This window comes from Podarcis vaucheri (assembly GCF_965113315.1).
Source record: "Podarcis vaucheri genome assembly, chromosome: 5".
In the NCBI taxonomy this organism is placed as follows: Eukaryota; Metazoa; Chordata; class Lepidosauria; order Squamata; family Lacertidae; genus Podarcis; species Podarcis vaucheri.
The window spans coordinates 40,195,016-40,215,522 of NC_138763.1; the positions used below are offsets into that span (position 1 = coordinate 40,195,016).

General features: G+C 44.6%; 1 protein-coding gene across 2 annotated transcripts in view; it reads right to left on the bottom strand.

Moving 5' to 3' along the window:
* Positions 1-20,507, bottom strand: part of TSPEAR (thrombospondin type laminin G domain and EAR repeats) — a 39,791-nt gene that overhangs the window by 2,976 nt on the left and 16,308 nt on the right. For both annotated transcript variants that reach the window (XM_082221802.1, XM_082221803.1), the window contains 7 exons: positions 15,906-16,062; positions 14,320-14,451; positions 13,071-13,303; positions 11,430-11,616; positions 8,901-9,130; positions 1,195-1,376; positions 778-879 (listed from right to left, as the gene is read on the bottom strand). In XM_082221802.1, coding sequence (XP_082077928.1) covers positions 778-879; positions 1,195-1,376; positions 8,901-9,130; positions 11,430-11,616; positions 13,071-13,303; positions 14,320-14,451; positions 15,906-16,062 — 1,223 coding nt within the window. The remainder of the gene's footprint in view (positions 1-777; positions 880-1,194; positions 1,377-8,900; positions 9,131-11,429; positions 11,617-13,070; positions 13,304-14,319; positions 14,452-15,905; positions 16,063-20,507) is intronic.

Genomic DNA, 20,507 nt, shown 5'->3' on the forward strand with positions numbered 1-20,507 from the left:
GTCTGGGAAATTGTACTTAAAGGGTAAATATTAACTAATCAACAGTGGTATCCAGTGACATGCTCCTGGGATAGTTCCTGGATCTGGTGTTTCAATGTATTGAGGGCTAGTGCACATATGTATACCCTTTAATTATTCCAAGTAGAATGTGAGGGAAGAGTGCATTTTGTTTTATGTGACCTAAGCAGGTGAAAAGAAAATTCTGCCTGTGATATTTGATCTATGGTATTTACATATGCATATCCATTTGCATCCAGACCCTTACAATAACACGGCCCCACAGGTTGAGATCAGATTGATTTTCCTTCCTATATTAGTTACCATCATAAGGTGGTGCTGTGGTCTAAACCACTGAGCCTCTTGTAAGGTCAGTGGTTTGAACCCTCAACAGGGTAAGCTCCCATTGCTCTGTCCCAGCTCCTGCCAACCTAGCAGTTCAAAAGCATGCCAGTGCAAGTAGATAAATAGGTACCGCTCCGGCAGGAAGGTAAACAGCATTTCTGTGTGCTCTGGCACTTGTCACAGTCCTCCATACACCAGTAGTGGTTTAGTCATGCTGGCCACATGACCTGGAAAACTGTCTGTGGACAAACGCCGGCTCCCTCAGCCTGAAAGCAAGATGAGTGCTGCAACCCCATAGTTGCCTTTGACTGGACCTAACTGTCCAGGGGTCCTTTACCTTTACCTACCTTTTTTACCAGTTCCACTTTCATTCACTATGAAAATAATCAAGTATGACTCAAGCTATGACACTGCGGGGGTTGTGCACCTACTTACCTGTAAATAATGCTGTTTACAGCAAAGGTCACACCATCAAATGAATTTGCTACCACCAAAAAGTTATCTTCTCCAACGGAAAAGAACTCCCAATCCACAGCACTGCAGCAGAAACCAACCAAACAAGAAGAGATTACAACAACAGGATAACTGCCTGGGAAAACATCCTCTTTCCATTTACTATTTAGAATACATTTTTAAAATCATTTCCCCAAATCAGACTCTTTTAAGAGAAGTGAACATTTTCATCTTTCTATGACACATTTCGACCACCTAGTTCAATTTAAGAACACATTTTAGACTGCAGTCTTACAATTTTTTTTAAAAAAAGAATCAAAACATTCTGGCAGACCGAAACACATTCCATTATCAAAATGACACAATGCTGGTGTTTTCAGCAATACATAAAGGAGGCACCTGTAGGTAAGAATGTCCTGGAACTTGACAAACATCTGTGCAGTGATGTTAAGCTCGTAGATGGAAGAATTGATGGCAAAGCTGTTGTTTGGGGCAACAATTGTACTGTCATAGCTGTTCGCCAGAGCAAGGAAGACCCTGTCTTGGATCTGGAAGACTTCCCAATCAGCAGCACCAAAAGTCTAGACCAAAAGAGAAGGCGTGAAGAAAAGCTTTTCAGAAAATGAGCAGCAACTGCAGAAGAAAGCATCCAACACAATACATGGAGGAGAATAATCCAGACCTCAACTTCCCCTCCAGGAAGCCATTCAGCACATGCACATCAGTTTCCATTAAAGCAGGGTTGGGGAACCTCAGGCTTGGGGGCCAAATCCAGCCCTGTAGGCCACTCTGTCTAGGCCTCAAGGTGCTATCTAGGCTGTTCACCCTCTCCAGGCCAGGCCCCACTCTGGCCTTGCTCCATCCCATCCTTGAGAGTTTTTGCCTTGCTAGAATATGTCCTTGAAGTGTGTCTGGATGGAGATGTATGTAGAACATCTCATGTACATGGATTGAATGTAGCCTACTGCACAAAGGCAAGAACCACACTGTTGTTCCACCTACTTTTTGCCTGTGGCCACACCCACCACTGGTAAGTGGCCCCCAGAAGCTGGCCCGTGAGTGATTGTGGCCCTTAGGCTGAAAATGTTTCCCCATTCCTGCTTTAAGGGCTTACATACAGTAAGAATTTTATTAACACTACTGTCATAACCTTTTGGCGACAAGCAGTGCAGACATCATCCTTTTAGGCTGGACTTTGAACACTGATTTTGCCAGTAATTGAATGACAAACCACAATTGCTTGCATACCCAATTCTTCTTTCTCTTAATAAAGGCTGAGGGTAGTGTGTGTAAGCCTGGGATGGGGAACCTGCAGTTTTCCAACTGGACTCCTAATTCCTACCAGCCCCAGCCATGAAGCTATGAAGAGCCAAAGGCTACTCATCCCTGGTGTAAGGTGATTGGGATACTGCCACTGGCACTTATTGCCCAGTTCCCGTGACCTCTGCTCATGAAAATAAAAGAAAACTCCAACCGCCAATCCATCCACCAAATGCCCAAGCCATTTTGGAAGCATTTTTTGCTTGGTTTTGTTTTCATTTTTGGGTGTGTTTTTTAAAGGTGAATGCTTTTCTTCTTTTCCATATTAGTGCTCATATTGCCTTTTAAAAAGGGAAATTCTACCAAAATTAAGATGGGCTACCCTCCTCCCCTGCCACTCTCATTCAAAAACAATTTCTTTCTTCCTGCTCTAGGAATGACGTTTCTCCCCTGCACCCTGGTGTAAAAGGGGGTTTGAGTAGCCACGTAACTCTTGCAGAAGCAGACCTAGCAGTTAGTTAGCAGTGAGAAGGAAGGTCTGGTGTGGGTCCCAATTTTAGAAAGCTGTCCAGATATGTTGGCATGTTCACTCACTTGGTTTTTACTTGGAAACCCCTTGGTGTTCACAATTATGAAGAATGCAAAACCACGTTCCATTCTGCTTCCTGCCCAGCTGGGTTCCATTGGAAATATTGCTAGCAGAATGTCTGGCAAATGCTTCTTCCTGCTCTCTTATTTCATGCATGACATTCCCTTGCACTAGGACATTATCTTAGTAGCAGCCCTACTAGGGACAAATGTAACTCAGTCCTCTGCTCTTAACTAGTACCACAATTTCCAGAGCTGTGTCAAACGGTGCATGCAAACCCACCCATTTTCTAACATAGCTCACGTGAAATAGGGTTGCCTTTGCTGAACATCTACACTGATCTATGGGTGGTCTCAATGAGGCAATGGTCTTTCCTCCATTGCAATACTTCGTAGGCTGTTGCTTAATGGTAGAGCATCTGCTTTGCCTGAAGAAAGTGTCTGGCTCAACCCCTGGCAGATTCAGGTAAGAATGGGAAAAGCTTCCTCTCTGAAATCCTGGAGAGCTGCTGCTAAAAGCACTGAGCTAAATGTACCAAAGGTCTGGCTCAGTATAGAGCAGTTTTCTACGTATTTATGAAGGAACGTAGCCAGAAAATAATGTGCCAAAGTTGAAAATCCATGTAGATTCTTCAAAGTTCCTTGAAACTGGAACTTGACTGCATTCACACAGCAGTTTATTCCATTTCCCTAACTGTTAATTTGAGCTTTCACGTGGCACTAAAAGCAAGCCCTTCTGGAAATATACAGTGCATATACTATACAGTGCAAATATAGCACCCATCTCCATGTAATTTGCTTCCAGGGGGGAAAAAAACCTGCTTGCAAACAACATGGAAACGATCTATGAACTTGGTCTATATTCCTGGAAGTGGCTTTTTCCTTGTGTGGAAGTTCAAATATAATGCAGAAATTAACAATTAGGGTAATGGGGAAATGGAATAAACTGCTGTATGGATTGCAGATTTAAGAGTCCCAGAGGCAGCTTGCTTGCCAGAAAAATCCATGTGCATTTTTAATCCCAGTGAAGCATTTTCCAATAGCTTTCCATCATAAGGAATCATTCCTAAAGCATTATTCCATGAAGGATTTTTGTTGGCTCCAGGGAAGGAACTGTACCAGCCCCTCCTGTATTTTGCTGCTCCCCACTTGCCTGAGCCTCTGGCCCAAGCGCTGCCATTTTTTTTGGTGAGGCTCAGCAGTGGTGACCTCAATTGCCTCACAGAAAGAGGAAGGTGAGGCCAAAAGTGTCTCTCTCGGGGCCAGCGGGATGAGCACTGCAGAATGGCAAGACCAAGAACAGCTGTGACATCGCCATGGCAACCGGAATGCTCTCCACCACAGCTGCCATCTCCAGCTGGGAAGCTGGTCTGGTTGCCAGGGCGACTGAGATGTGCCTCAGTAGTAACACAGGAGCAGGGGGACTTGTGGGAAGGAACTGCACATGACGAAGCACGGAGGCCCAAAGGGAGCAGGAGCCAGGAAGGAGAGCCATGTGATTCCTGAGACCACGGGCAGCAGGTGGGGAACAGGGAAGTAGCAACTCCCTTCATCTGAACTGAAGTGGCCTGAGGGTGAGCTCACCCTGACATCGGGAGGGGCAGCATGCCCTGTCTTGCTACTTTATTGCCTGCCTTAGACAACCTGCTCTTTTTTGCCTTCAAACAGCTTAGCAAACTCATTCAGGCAACAGCTGCTTACAAGTGGCTCATAAGTCCCAGCAGATGGCTAGCCAAGCTCAGGATGGGACAGAGAAAAACCCATTACATTCGAAGAAGTAAAAAAATGCCAACTTTTCAATGTTGGAGACTTAAGTTCCTATCAGCTCCAGCCATTATGGTAGTTACAGTCCAAAACATCTGGAGGGCAACAGGTTGTGGGGGGGGAGCTGAATTTTATTTGCCATTTACACGTCCCCCAGTGAACTTGATCTCTAGTGTTACAGATTCCAACAGAACTTAAAAAAAACACAGCTGACCAATTAGCATACTCAGTGATGCTGCTGATCAGCACTAAGGGGAAAATAAATCAAGGAAGGATGACCCCACACTTTTATTTTGCAGTCCCATTAAAACAAATAACACAAAAGTTGGTATATGGTGACTCAAGGCAACCTGCACTATGAGGGGGCTACAGACAATAGATTGCACAATGCACACCTATACTTACATCCCCCTGATCTGCAGTCACATCCGCATGTACAAAATAAAAAAATTCCTTCCAGTAGCACCTTAAAGACCAACTAAGTTAGTTCTTGGTATGAGCTTTCGTGTGCATCCACACTTCTTCAGATACACTGAAGAATGTACAGTTTTCATTACCTGTGTGCAACAGACTTCAGTACTGACATATATGAATGGAAGGGAAATCTTTGGCTATGCCATTTTGGTGGCAGCGGCAGCATTCAATGCAGCTTCGACAGCTGCTGTTGCTGCTTGTATGAGTGCTGGGAAGACCGCTCCCTCTCCTGCCAACTCCATCCGGCCTAGGGGGCGGGGCCTGCACTCACCGCCATAGCATAAGAGGCCTGAGAGAGGCCTCCGGGACACGGCTGCTGCTGCTGCTTGTGTGAGTGCTGGGAAGACCGCTCCCTCTCCTGTCAACTCCATCCGGCCTAGGGGGCGGGGCCTGCACTACCACTACAGTTTAGAGGCCTGAGCAGCTACCGGCAGCAATGGACAAAATGGTTTTAAATGTTTTAATTGCTTTTAATTTGCAGCACCTTAAATGGTGGTTGTTGTTTTTTATAATATTATATTATTTCATTATTTTATTTTTGCTTGGGGTGGGATAAGCATTTAGTCAGCGCTATTGTTTCTTGCTTTGCTTTGCTTTGTTTTGTTCTGTTTTGTTTTATTATTATTATTATTATTATTATTATTATTCTGTTAAATTATTATATAGTTTGTATTTTGCTTTTTAAGGGGAAGGGTCATGGCTGCCTGGGAGTGGGCCTCAGCCAATAGATTGGGTGGGGCAGGTTCCACAGGGGGGGATGTATTGGGACACCCGATCTCAGTGATCACGGGCAGGAGAAGGAGTTATGCTAAGACCAGACCATGTCATTACCGAGGAGGCAGGTTTAGTCGTTGTTTGAGGACTATCCCTGCCTCCAGGTCTGGTCCTGACCGGAAGGATACAGTAATCAGCAAGGGAAACCCACATGACCTGAAAGTGTTGCTGTGCAATGCCAGGTCAATGATGAATAAAACCACTGCCATCCACGACCTGATTGTGGATGGAGGATTTGATCTGGCATGTGTAACAGAGACCTGGTTGGATGAGGCAGATGGGCCTGTCCTTGTCGCTGCTTGCCCACCAGGTTTCTCTTACGCACAGCAACCCAGGTCATGTGGGTGGGGAGGGGGGGTTGCAGTGATTTTTAGGAAGTCATTAGTCTGCACCAGGCGTCCTATTGGGAAGACCCAGTTTTCTGAGTGCATGTTCTGGAAGTTGGGCAATAGGGGGCAGTACGGGATTCCTACTGGTGTACCGACCTCCCCGCTGCACCAAGGATTCCCTGCCCGAGCTGCTTCAGGTCGTGGCGGATCTGCTCCTGGAGACACCTAGCTTGGTTGTCCTGGGGGATTTTAACATCCATGCCGACACGACCTTACAAGGGGCCGCTCGGGATTTCGTGGAAAGCATGGCCTCCATGGGGCTGTCCCTGAATAAGTTTGGCCCAACTCACAGCCTTAGACTTGGTGTTCACCTCTATGGATGTTGGTGATCTGACACTAACTAAAAGCGAAACAAAAGAAGTGCCATGGTCAGATCACTTCCTGGTGCAACTGGACTTCTCCGCAACCCTTCCCTTCTGCAGGGAGGTGGGACCGATTCGGATGGTCCGCCCCGCCACTTAATGGATCCAATTGGCTTCCAGAGAGTGGTAGGGGATGCTTTATCCCAAGTTGATGGCCTTTCAGTTGATTCCCTGGTGGCACGCTGGAATGCGGAGTTAACCAGGGCTATTGACTGTCTGGCTCCGAAGCGCCCTCTCCGATTGCATGGAGCCCAGACAGCCCCGTGGTTTTCCCCAGAGCTGAGGGTGATGAAACAATCATTGAGACGGCTAGAGCGCCGGTGGCGGAAAACTCATTCTGAATCAGACTGGACACGGGCTAGAGCTCAACGTCGAGCCTGCCAAGTGGCAATGGCGACGGCGAAGAGGGCCTTCTTCGCCGCCTCCATTGCATCTGCAGAAAACAGCAGCAGGAGACTTTTTCAGGTGGTTCGCAATCTATCGGAACCACCTGTACCACCGGGGCCTGGTAGGGACCCCAAGATCTCCTGCAATGCTTTTGCAAAGTTTTTTGCAGGTAAAATCGCTCAGATTCAGAAGGAGGTAGACTCCACCGTGGGAGCAGGGCCAGGGCGGGAGAGTGCTAGAGTTCTGTCTGGTCCTGTTACATGGGATCAATTCCAATCTGTTACCTCCGAGGATGTGGACAGGCTGCTTGGACAAGTGAAACCGACCACCTGTCTCCTTGATCCTTGCCCATCCTGGCTGATAAAAGCGAGCCGGGAAGGGCTGGGCAATGGGCTCTGCAGCATGGTGAATGCTTCCCTCTGTGAGGGAGCCTTCCCAGACCCGCTGAAAGAGGTGGTCATTAAACCGCTTCTTAAAAAAACATCTTTAGACCCGGCCAATTTGGCCAACTATTGCCCAGTCTCAAATCTGCCATTCTTGGGCAAGGTGATTGAGCGAGTGGTTGCTGAACAACTCCAAGCACGCCTGGAGGAAACGGGCCATTTGGATCCCTTCCAATCGGGATTCAGGCCTCATCATGGGACTGAAACTGTCTTGGTCGCGCTGGTTGATGATCTCCGGCAGGCTAGGGACAAAGGTGAGAGCTGTTTCCTAGTTCTGCTGGATCTCTCAGCGGCCTTTGACACCATCAACCATAACATCCTTCTGGACCGTCTAGAGGGGCTGGGAGCTGGGGGCACTGTCATACAGTGGTTCCGCTCTTTCCTTCTGGGCCGTGTCGAGAAAGTGGTGGGGGGGGATGAGTGTTCAGACCCCTGGGCTCTCACTTGTGGGGTGCCTCAGGGTTCTGTCCTCTCCCCCATGCTTTTTAATATCTATATGAAGCCGCTGAGAGAGATCATCAGGAGGTTTGGGCTGGTTGTTCATCAGTATGCGGATGATACCCAGCTCTACCTCTCTTTCAAATCAGAACCAGTGAAGGCGGTGAAGGTCCTGTGTGAGTGTCTGGAGGCGGTTGGAGGATGGATGGCGGCTAACAGATTGAGGCTGAATCCTGACAAGACAGAAGTACTGTTTTTGGGGGACAGGGAGCGGGCTGGTGTGGGGGATTCCCTGGTCTTGAATGGGGTAACTGTGCCGCTGAAGGACCAGGTGCGCAGCCTGGGAGTCATTTTGGACTCACAGCTGTCCATGGAGGCGCAGGTTAACTCTGTGTCCAGGGCAGCTGTCCACCAGCTCCACCTGGTATGCAGGCTAAGACCCTACCTGCCCGTGAACTGTCTCACCAGAGTGGTGCATGCTCTAGTTATCTCATGCTTGGACTACTGCAACGCGCTCTACGTGAGGCTACCTTTGAAGGTGACCCGGAAACTGCAATTAATCCAGAATGTTGCAGCTAGACTGGTGACTGGGAGTGGCCGTCGGGACCACATAACACTGGTTCTGAGAGATCTGCATTGGCTCCCAGTACGTTTCCGAGCACGATTCAAAGTGTTGGTGCTGACCTTTAAAGCCCTAAACAGCCTCGGTCCTGTATACCTGAAGGAGCGTCTCCACCCCCATCGTTCAGCCCGGACACTGAGATCCAGCGCCGAGGGCCTTCTGGTGGTTCCCTCATTGCGAGAAGTGAGGCTACAGGGAACCAGACAGAGGGCCTTCTCGGTAGTGGCGCCTGCCCTGTGGAACGCCCTCCCATCAGATGTCAAATAGATAAATAATTACCTGACATTCAGAAGACATCTTAAGGCAGCCCTGTTCAGGGAAGTTTTTAATATGTAACGCTGTACTGTTTTTAACACTGATTGGGAGCTGCCCAGAGTGGCTGGGGAAACTCAGCCAGATGGGTGGGGTATAAATAATAAATTATTATTATTATTATTATTATTATTATTATTATTATTATTAATGCATACAGAACTGTGTATAAAAATCAGCACACCCACCCTCCCTATGCCTATATAGGGTATATCCACTGAGGTGTTCAGAGCAAAATACATTGCCCAAGCAATCAAACAATTACATTGGTTTTTCCTACTCAGTATCTTACCAATATTGACTGGAAGAGCTGGAAGGCTCCACTGAGCCAAATGTAGATGTGAGAGTTGATTGTGGTGGATGTTCCATTAAATGTGTTGGCCACCACGAGGAAGGAATAAGGCCCAATGCTGAAAAATTCCCAGTCGTAGGCTCCCGAGGTAGGAATGGTCTGGTTGGCTTCAAAAAGCCCTGTCCTGGCGTTCCACCTGTATATGACACTGTCTATATTGTGGTTATTCCCTAAGGAAGAAAAAATGTCAGATGTCAAGGACTGACCTCAAGGTTTTTATATGAAAAGGAGAGTCAAGTGAGAGGCTTGTTGTTGTTGTTGACAAGCTGAAGGAAGTGACTGTCTGGTTTTTGACCAGATAAAAAACCAAAAAAGGAGCTAATAATTCAATTCACCTGAAAAGATTTCAAAAGACAATGGAATTTTTGCATGGGGTGGAATGTATAGGATTCCATAAATAAGCCTACATGGGGCTGGGGGTCATATGCTCTACATCCCCTCTGATGTGAGCTTCTCCCTCCTCCATAATAAAAATATAGTAATGACACCCCAAATCAGCTGCCTGAGGCCTGCCTAATGGCAAGGCTGGACTTGGAAGAGAGTAAGGCTTTACACGAATGAGGAATAAAGAATTTGGTCAGCTAAGCATTAGATTTTAATCACAACAACTACCACCATTTTCCTTTTTGCAAAAGCAAGTGAGGGACCCAGTACAAATAGGATTGATTGAATAGCATTTACTTCCATATTGTCCCTGTTTACTTCATACTAAGGCTGAAACTATACATTTTAATTTTTCTTCCCACACAACACATTTTAGAAAAACAGTTCTTTCCATGAATTATGTTAACAGACTCCACTGGGTGGCAGCATATGGCCATTTCATGGGCACTCCAAATGATTTTGGATCCCAAAAAGCTTCCAGGAGGTTCCACTTTAGTTTGGAGGCCAGGCTTGCAAGCCATGCTAAGCGCAGGGCAATCATGTGAGTGCACAGCCTCTGAGAGAGGTGGTTGCGATTTCTGTGCTCCTTCCCAATTGTTCTGCTGCTGCACTGAGCTAAATGAAGCTCTAGTTACCTTGATGCGTTGGGCAAACCCAAGCCTGTGGTTTAGCTATGTTCAGGCTTTGGCTTTTTGGCTCATAGTTTGTGAAGTGTAAACCATGCCAAGTGACAAACCATTCTGATGGTTTGGAGGAATGTTGCAGAATTTTAACCTAGATGCCTGAAATCTAAACTACCAGCCACGTTTTCAACCAAGGTTTAGCATACTGTTTGTGGGAAACTAAGAATCAGTTGTTTGTTCTCAGGGGCTGGGCTGAGGACCCAGACACAGCTCCAGAGTCTGGCCTTGTGGGGGACCTGATAAGGCCCACACTCTAACAGGGGACCCATTTCCCTGCAGAAAATACCTCACAATTTTGTAACTGTGCAATTTTAGGCAGGGGGACAGAAACCACAAGGGGATGGATGATTTTCAGCAGGAAAACAACATAGGGGCAAATGGTTAAAAATGAATAAATGATGACAACAACATCCTGCCATGTTGCAATCTCACTCTGGATTGAGGACCCCCAGGGTTGCTTTCATAAATCCAGGTTTTTTAAATCTCTCTCTTAACACTGCAAAGGCCCTGACACACAAAGAACGCATCCGTTTGTTGCTGGGGTCTAAATATGTATAACCACATACTAAACACAGTACAGATGCAAATATGAAAAAGCTGATGCAAAATGAAGCAGACATCCACTGTTTAAAAATGGTTTTAGCCAATAGGAATTATTAATTTAAAGAGGACACAGAGCTCTTGGAAGTGAATTGATGAGCGGCCTCTAAACCCTGGCAGATGGGGGCAAAAGAGGAGTGCAACTCGTTATTTCCCTGTTATAGACCCTACAAAAACTCTTGATTAACACCACAAGGGAAGGCTGCAGTCAGCTGGACTGCTGATTGCAATAGCTACAGTGACAGCAGCTTCAGTGATCCTTTGCAGTATCTCTCTGGGTTGAAGGGTCACTTCTGGAGGAAGAGTCTCCTAAGAACACAAACCTAGATGGATGAGACCAAGGATCCACCTAATTCAGTATCCTGCTTTCCACAGTGGCCAACCAGATACCTCCATGCAGTAGCTCTCCCCCGAGCAACAGTGGCTTAGTGGAGACTGGCAGACCTATCCCTATACACATTCATCTAATCCCCTTTGAAAGTCATCTAAGATACTTGCCCTCTGTGTTTTGCAAGCAGGGCATAGACAGACAGATAGATAGACAGATAGATAGATAGATAGATAGATAGATAGATAGATAGATAGATGATTGATAGATTAAATTAATTAAGGGGAGCTCATCTTGTCATTTCCATGCCAAAAGTTGCATCTGTTGCCTTGATGCGCGCCACACAGCTGCTAAGAGAAACAGAACATATGTAAGGAAAGCAGATGCAAGCCAGGTGGTTCTGGCTGTCCAATGGCAAAGGGAAGGGATTTTGCACATGCCAATTAGTGTCACTGTCCATTGACAACTAGATACCTTTTCTATGATTAGCCACTGCGAGGAAGGCCTCTCCATCAATGACGAATGCCTCCCAGTCTCGAGCACTGTATGTGTTGATCCTCTGGTACACAGTGAATTTCTCCTTTCTGTAGTTCCACTTGTAAATCACAGAAAACTCTTGACCCCTTTCATTTGCTTCAAAATTTGCCACTGCAAGGAAAATCTGAAAAACAAGAAGCTACAACAGCTCAGTCTCTCTTCTTGCACACAACAATCCATATACTCTGCATGAAATAATTACTGAGGTTACTGAGTGGTCCCACCCTCCATATTTTCCCAGTCTGGCCCCATCGGATTTCTTTCTTTTTCCAAAACTGAAATCTGCCCTGAAAGGTCACAGATTTTCCAACATTTCACACATCCAAGCTATTGGGACGGCGGAACTGAAAGCAGTACGAAAAGAGGACTTTTCCAGAAGTTTCCAACAGTTCTACGAACGTTGTCAGTGGTGCATTGTATCAGAGGGGGCCTACTTTGAAGGCCTGTAAGCACAACAGGTTCTTTTCCAGAGAGGAAAAACTCTCAAAATGCAAAAATATGCTATCCTTCCCCCCACCCCACCCCATATCACACATACTTTATTTGGAATATTTATTGGGCACACTCCATAAAATGCTCTCAGAATTTCCTACAATAAAATAGTGAAACTGCTACAGAAGCCATATTTCATAAATAGCAATAGAGCAAGACACAGCAGTGCAATGAAAGTCAGCTTTGAAAAGCTCTTGCACTTTGCCACCAAACATCTCTGGTATGAGATTCTTGGTCTGCTAAAGTCTTCTAGCACAGCCTGCTCCAAATCTCTTATTCCAGAGCAAGTGTGGGGAACTTTTTCTGGCCAGAGGGCTGGATCTCTTCCCCACCCTGGCAAGTCAAAGTTGACAGGTGGGCAGGGCTGCCCACCTGCCCAACACCTGACATACTGATGTCATGTGATGTTTCCCTTTGAAGTATCATGAAGGTTTGAAGAAGCACGGGGGCAGGGCATTTGAAAGCCTTGATCAAGGCACATGCTGATGGGCAGGTAGGAGTGCGCTTTCAAACACAGCCCCCTCCATGCTTCAAACTGCAGAGTTCTGAAGGAAAAGCGCAAGGGGGAGTTGAAACTGATGGGTGGATAGGAATACACCTTTCTCAATCAAATTCCTACCCTTGCTGGCCACATGGTAAGGAGTTTCCCCCATCCCTGTTCTAGATAAATAAGAACACCAGTATGGAGGTGTGGAGGAATTATATCTATATCCATTTCAATCTATATCTGTATATTTATTTGTGTTTGAAGGGGGAAATGTGTTGTGACCTTCATCAAAGTGCCTTGATTTGTCATGGTGTTGCAAGCCTACATAGTAGTAGTTCTTGGGGACAGTTTATGACAGAGGAGAGGAGAGAGAAATGTATTAGATGGGGCCTGGATCAGGTAAATTTAATCCGATTGGTCTGGATGACAGTAGATTCTTAATGGCTTAAGGTTCCAATTGAGTTGGGAGTTGACTGTTAGATGGGGGGTTAACTGCCAGTTAAGGAACTGGTAAGGGAAGTGTGAGAAAAAGACCAGAGAGAAAAGCTGATGGGAATGGTGGAATATCCAGTAATACTAAAAATTAACTTACAATTTACCTTTTTTCCGATAGTAAAGAATTTCCAGGACTGGGCTTGGTAAGTGGGGATATTTTGGTATGCCACAAATTTCTCATCCGTCCATTTGTAGATGGCTGACCCTGGAGGAGTGTACCGATTAGCAGTAGCTGCAAAGAGTCCCACGTCAGGGATGACAAAGACCTCAATGCCCATGGTTTCAGAATTTGTAGCTAAACTCTGGTATTCTTCCAAATAGTCCAGTCTTTCTTCAACTATGAAATCAAATGGCATTAATAAGGGGATTCTGTAGGCAGAATGATCCAGCAGAATTAGCATTCTTGAAATTTATCTTCTCCTCCCCACCCCTTCTGTGACCCTCTTCCTTGGGCCTCCTATCTGCCCTGAATTTCCCTCTCATTCCTTCTGGTTTCCCTACCCCTGATCCTATTCAAACTTACCTTTCACATTTAGATCTAGCTTCTCTGCCATAGCTGTCAACCTTCCCTTTTTTGGCGGGAAATTCCCTTATTCCAGCGCCGTTTCCTGCTGCCTCCCGCTGCTAGCCCGGATTGTTAGATATCCCGTGGACTGTCCCTGGAACAGGTGAGGTTGCTGGTCCCTTATTTTTGAGGCTGCTGATCCTTTATTTTCAAATCTGAAAGTTGACAGCTATGTTCTCTGCTCAGATGCCTATAAGCCAGTTTAAACATGGTGCCTTAGCACCTCTCAGCATGTTTGCACTTCTTTCTCATTGACGTCTATACTGCCTTGGACATGTACACACAATGGAAGATGGCAGGATCCCCAAGGAGCTGGCTTCAGGCACCAGGCCTGCTGGCAGACCAACCCTGTATTACAAAGATGTCTGGAAACATGACATGAAGGCTGGCAACATTAACTCTGCTGTGAAAGAATCCCTCACAGATGACCACAACACCTGGAGACAGGCAGTCAGGTTGTGCAACCACAGAAGTGACCAGAAGAGGAATGACTGCTTGGAGGAGCGCAGAAAGAAGAAATGCCATGCTTTACCTGCACCAGCACAACCAAACACCCTCATCTGCCCCAGCTGCAACAAAACATGTCTTTCCCATATTGGTCTCTACTGCCATAGCAGGGGCTGTAATTCCCCAAAGGTTTGACTCCACCTCCCAAAGGCATTGTCTCCCGAGACAGATGGAGGCCAACCAATTTGTTATTTATTGTTTGTAAGCTGATTTGAGATTTTGAGATGAATGAAAAGTGGAACAGAAATACAACCAATCAATCGGTACCCAGAAAGGCTTACCTTCTAGCAAGGAAATCCATTTATCCCCGTTGCATATAAATAGCCCTTTCTGAGCAGCATTAAACCAGAACTGACCACTTTCACTTTTGGTACAGGGAGGGCGAGACCCCAAAGTCACCTTCATGTCTGCTTCTGAATGATAACAGTAAAAAAAAAAAAAAACCAAAACCCAACACAAGTAAATTAGCAGCAAATAAATACTTGCTCTGGCACCATGAGAAATGCAATTATAGATATCAATACGCAACTGCACTGGATTATGTGAGATAATGCTTGGCTACAAACATGTTTTTCTCTGTGTTCATTTGCCACTGAACAAGTATGGTCTTTGATTTTTAAGGGGGGGCAATTCGAGAATGAGTTATAAACAGTGAATGGCCTTTTAGGCTTCCTCCACATGAATAGTTCACTTTTTGAATAATAAAAATTATATGTTATGGGAGGGGGTGGCATCAGGATTTTAGAGATGCTTAGGTGGGGCATGGCCAAAAAAAGATTGGGAACCACTGGTCTAGCGGATGAAGTCACCAAATAAGCCATGGTAAAGGCAGGCTGCTGGGTTCACACATAACACCAAGCTATAGTTAAAACAAGCCAAGATTCATAAGCAAAGCAACAAACCATCACTTCAGATTGTGGTTTTGTTGGCAATAAACAAGCCGTGGTGGTGTGTGATAACAACCAAATCTTCTGCAAAGGAACAGTTCATCTAGAAGCACTCCGGGTATAATGTTTCATTACACCACAAACTAAGCAATGACAGTTGGCTTAATTAGGAGCTTGCACTGTGGAACTGTTGTTCAACCTCTTGGGAATTTTCCTATGGAATCCCACAGTCCCATTTTGTCCCTTGTAGCTCTTTAACATCTTTACATAAAATCACGTGGAGAGTTCATCTGAGGATTCAGAAGTAAATGTCACCAGTGGGCTGATAACGCTCAATTATATCTCTTTGGCAACCTTGACCACTGGCCATGGTGGCTGAGGCAGACGGGAATCAATCTTCTACAATGTATACAATTTCTTCTCCCATATATACACACTACTGGATGGTAAGATTTGCAGGAGAGGCTCTGCTCCGAGTCTTGCCAGCCTCCGAAGTCAGGCAGGTAGGGATAAGGAGCAGGGCCTTCTCTGTGGTGACACCTTTCCACTAGTAAACGGCAAATCAGACATATGTTGCTGTCATCAAAGTATAAGCAAGAAATATTGTTTTGCATTTGATAACAGAAACACTGTACCATGTTTTTATTTATTAACAACATTTGTTCTAAGATACAAAATTTTCTGGGCGGCTTAAAGCAATATATTATGTATATCAGTGAAAAGGTCCACAAGGAAGAAAGGTTCATTAATTACAAGGAATCAGTCTCTCAATTTTATTGAAGGGGGAAACGAAACAGAATAGTATTATATGACAAAAGTGAAACGTACCCTTCTGCTGCTGCAAGTCAATCAGCCCAGATCTGTTCTAACTCCAGGCTCTCTCTCTGCACTTGGAAGGGTTACCAGCTTGTTCTCCTCTATAGTTTCCTAATGCAAGTTGTTGGAAGCCCCTCAAAACCTATTTTGTTTGTTTTACTGACCGTAAGGGTATTTCAGCAGCCCATTGCCCACTGGTTTCACGGGGAGATCCTGCAGAATTTTAGGGATGGAGAGCACTGCTAGATTAAAGTTCATGCCAGTGCACATCCTTGAGGTAGCATCAGATCCTGGCAACAGGACCAGCTGCCTTAGCAAGCCCTGAAAAGAGAGGAAGACAGACTAGGGAATGAAATCAATCAGGGTTGTTGGAAGACCATGGTTGGTATGTTTACAACATTTTCTTTCTTTCTTTCTTTCTTTCTTTCTTTCTTTCTTTCTTTCTTTCTTTCTTTCTTTCTTTGTTCAGTTGATGACGGGGCTTAAGCCCATTTGAAAAATCATGGGCCCCTATTTTCATATGTGTGGGGAGCAACTGTGACTCATCAGTGACAGGGGAAAACTACCTTTCAGGTGCTCAGGGGCAGCCTCTTCATATTGCTCTATGTGTTAGTGGGCTATTGAATCTGCCATTGAACATTGATTCCAGGGCTGAGCTCAGAGGTTCCAAAGAGTCTCTGCTCAAAATAAGTTCTGTGCTGCTGGCCTTTATTCTTTATTCACAAGAGCAACTTCTCACCAATGTGTGCATGATGGGTGAGCAAGTAGGGTATATGAGCAATAATTCTTTGACTAATCTGTCCTTTTACTATCCACATTAATAGGGAACACGAGAGAAATTATGACACTTTCATGTTATGTTGACCTTGTTGAAAGTGTATGGCTGAATTGAACACCACAGTGTAGATGCAGATCAAAGCAACATTTCATGCACAAACATACTAGGTCTTCATGGAATGCCGGATATTAAGGAGCATTTGCCTTTCAAACAACAGTATACTACCCCATGTTAACATTGGTTTGTAATTAAACACTTCTGCAATGGTTACTCTGCCACTTTGACAGGGATTAAACTGTTACTGAAGCTAATGTGGAAATAAGCTTCTACTGGTGGAGGAAAACCCACACCCTGTAATCTAAGAAAACTTACTATTCCATACTTTCTTGAACTAAGGATCTAGCTATACATTATTTAACATAGGTATGTAACAAAAACCTGCTGGGCTGTTTGTCCGAGGAGAGAGATTAGGAAAAAAGCACGCATGTGCAGTAGTTGTAAGAGTGTGGTAATTTTCCTTCACTTCCAATAGGCTTCACTTCAAATAAGGGAATGACTATTCAACCAGTGGAGTATAATGTCCTCAGGGGCACATTTAGAAGCAGTGAGCTGGCAGAAACAGAGGTGCTAGGAGTGGAGGCTGATCCATTTGGGCAAATGGGACACTGTCCCACCAGCCTCAATCTGCATTCAGCCAGCCCCCACCGGCCCTGCCTTCTTTCTTACTACTAGTCCTGGAGGTGGCTCTGGCTGCCAAGTTCCTCCTCCTCCTCCTCTTCCTCCTCAGAGCTGCCCCCTTTGGAACTCAGCAGGGAGAAGAGTTGGCTCTGCTCATCAGTGGCTTTGCCTCTATCTACTGTTGGCCGCTATGACTTCTGAGTCTTCCTGAGAAGTGAGCATGTGAAATCTATTTCAGAAAGGGGAGCAAGAGACAAAATTCCCTGGACTTGCAGATGGTGTCCCTGCATGCTACATGTCTGGCACTCAATTTGCCTAGAACAAGGGAACCTCTGAACCTCCAGATGTTGCTGAACTCCCATAATCCTTTGTCATTGACCACGATGGCTGGGTTGACAGCTGTAGTTCAGCAGCATGTGGAAGCCCAAAGGATTCCCACACCTGGTCTAGAATTACTGTTTCCCCTATGCCTCTCATTCATCTATAAGTCTTTTGGGACAGTAACTGGATCCTTTTTATGGCTTTCCTGCACTAGTTTCTCTCTCTAAATGTACTCTCAGCATCTCAGAAACAATTTGCCAGACCCCCCCATCTTCCAATTATCCCCTTAGAGCCAGTTCTAGCACTCCCCCAATACACCTCTTTCAGCCACCCATCCTGAGCACACACCCACACCCTCGGTGCAAATAGTTTGGCTTTTCACTCTCTTTAAGCTTGAGATGTACGCTTCAGGCTGTTTTGTCATAATCTGAATTTAATAAATCATTTGTAAGTGCAAGATGAAGATCAGCATAAATCACTTCAGCTAATGTCTTCTTCATTTCCTGTTTGTTCTACCTGATCTTGCAAAGACTCTTTTTGACTACAATGGAAAGCATTTCAAGAAAACATTTTTTTAAAAAATGAACGATTGTTGACCTTTAACCATCACAAAACATTAAGAAAGGGATAGGTGGTTTTGTCGCAAAGATGTACTCAGAAACAAATCACGTTTTCTGGGATGCCAAAGTGTGGGAGTTTTGGCAGTCAAACCTAACAATGCTAAAATAAAAAAAATTCCTTCCTGTAGCACCTTAAAGACCAACTAAGTTAGTTCTTGGTATAAGCTTTCGTGTGCATGCACACGAAAGCTTATACCAAGAACTAACTTAGTTGGTCTTTAAGGTGCTACAGGAAGGAATTTTTTTTATTTTGACTATGGCAGACCAACACGGCTACCCATCTGTAACTAACAATGCTAGTTAGTAAATGAAGGGGTTAAGGACCACAGAGCTGTAAATTCCTAGAGAAGGCACACTCACAATGACTTGTTACATTTGTGTGTGTGGATTCACAGTGCTCTGAGCCTCGTTTCGATATACCGTGTCCGTTCTGTAGGTTTTGTAACTTGAACCAACCAAATGGAACACATCTCATAGCCAAAAAACCAGAGCACGTCCAACAGTCCCTGCTTGAAAACTTCCACGGATAGTTCACCACCCCTCTAGGTATCTCTCTAGTTTTAAACTAATTTGGCTGATAGGCCATTTTCAGGCATAATTCAAAGTGGTGATGCTTCCCTTTTAAACCCCTAAATAGTCTGGGGCCCAGATATCTGGAGAGTGGTTTTCTTTTATATGAACCTTTGTGATTGCTAAGGTAATAATTGGAGGCCCCTGCTTAAAATTAGGGATGGCCAAATACATCAATTTCATTATCTCATTTGTCCAGTTTTAACTTCAGTTCTCCATATTTCTACATCAACTTGTGATTATTACTTTCTAAAGTCGTCCTGAAAACATAGCAGCATTTTAGTGCAAATTTCTCCTAAATGCACATTTTGTATGCAGTTTTGCCTAATATACACATTTTTGCAAAGCATTTTCACCTATGCATTTTTGTATGCTACTTTAAGTAGCATACATATGAATTTATATGCACAATTTACCCTAGTGTGTGCATTTTTGTACACATTACTTGGCTGGAGAACTGCGCGGCAAAATCTGGAGAAGTGTGAATTAGCTAAGTCTACATTTGATTGCAAACTGAATCAAATTTCTCTCCCATCCCTACTTAAAAATCCCTCTGCCTTCTGAAATGAGGTTGGTGATGACAGAAGAAAGGGGTCCCACCCCTTTTCCTGGTCCTTCTGGCAGTCCACACATCATATGTTCTCCCCAGAGAGCCTTGCCTGGTACTCAATTAGATGTTCTTCCCGCAGCAGACATTTTTATTTAGTCAGCCTTTCCAACATGGCAGCTGGTTTTAATCCAATAAATTTTATTGGTTGCTGCTAGTTTTTATTACTCTCTTTAGGTTTTTTACAGTTCCATCATTGTTAAGTGATATCTATAGCTATCTGAAATTGTTTTAACGACTATTATGAGCCACCCTGGAAGTTTTGTTAAACTGCAAGTGGCGTAGACATTTTGAAAAAAACAAAATAATAAAATCCCCACAGAAGGCTGGGGATTCTCATTATTTCGGTATATCTGTGCTCTCTTCAGATATCACATGGACCAGAGACGAATGAAAGTGTTGGTTCTGGCTTCTCTCCATTTCTTGTTTTTCCAGTTTTCAGTTCTCCACACATTTGCATTTTTTAAAAAAGTCCTAATGAAAATTTGGTAACATTTTACTGCACATTTCTCCTAATATGCACATTGTTTTATGCAATTTTTCCTCACATACACATTTTTTTCAAAGCAATTTCTGTAATATAATGCACTTTCATATATCTTTCTCACCAATACATGTATTTATATGCACACTTTAACTTAACATAAGCATTTTGTGCACACTACTTGGCTGGAGAACTGTAATGCAAAAACTGGTGAAGTGTGAATTTCAAAGGGTGGCTGTGTTCCGTTTCACATTTTGTTTCAGAAAATTTCTGCAAGTTTGCCTTGAAATGGTAACTGAATCCAATTTCTGCCCCATCCCTATTCTTGACTCATCTTTCTTGACTTAGAGGTTTCTGTGTCTTTCTGCCTGTGATTTTTGCTATGAAAATCTTTGGCTATCAGATTGGCTTTCCTTTGCCTTTGTAGGCTTATTATCAGCTTTTATCTTGTCCTTAATTTGTGGGCATGGAACACTCAGATCATCCTCCCCAAAGGCTGAGTTATCTTGAACCAGACGCTTCTCTGCTCCTGTCGGCTTCTTTTCACAAGTTAGTTTTAAAAGAAGGGAAAATAGAATTTTATCTCTCAATTGTGTCTCCCAGTCCCAGCCACACACGGTATTATGTATCTGTTGCAATGTCTGCTCATGAAAGCCTACTGATCTATCTGAGAGAATGGCTAAAAATTATCGCCAGCAACCCAGAAAT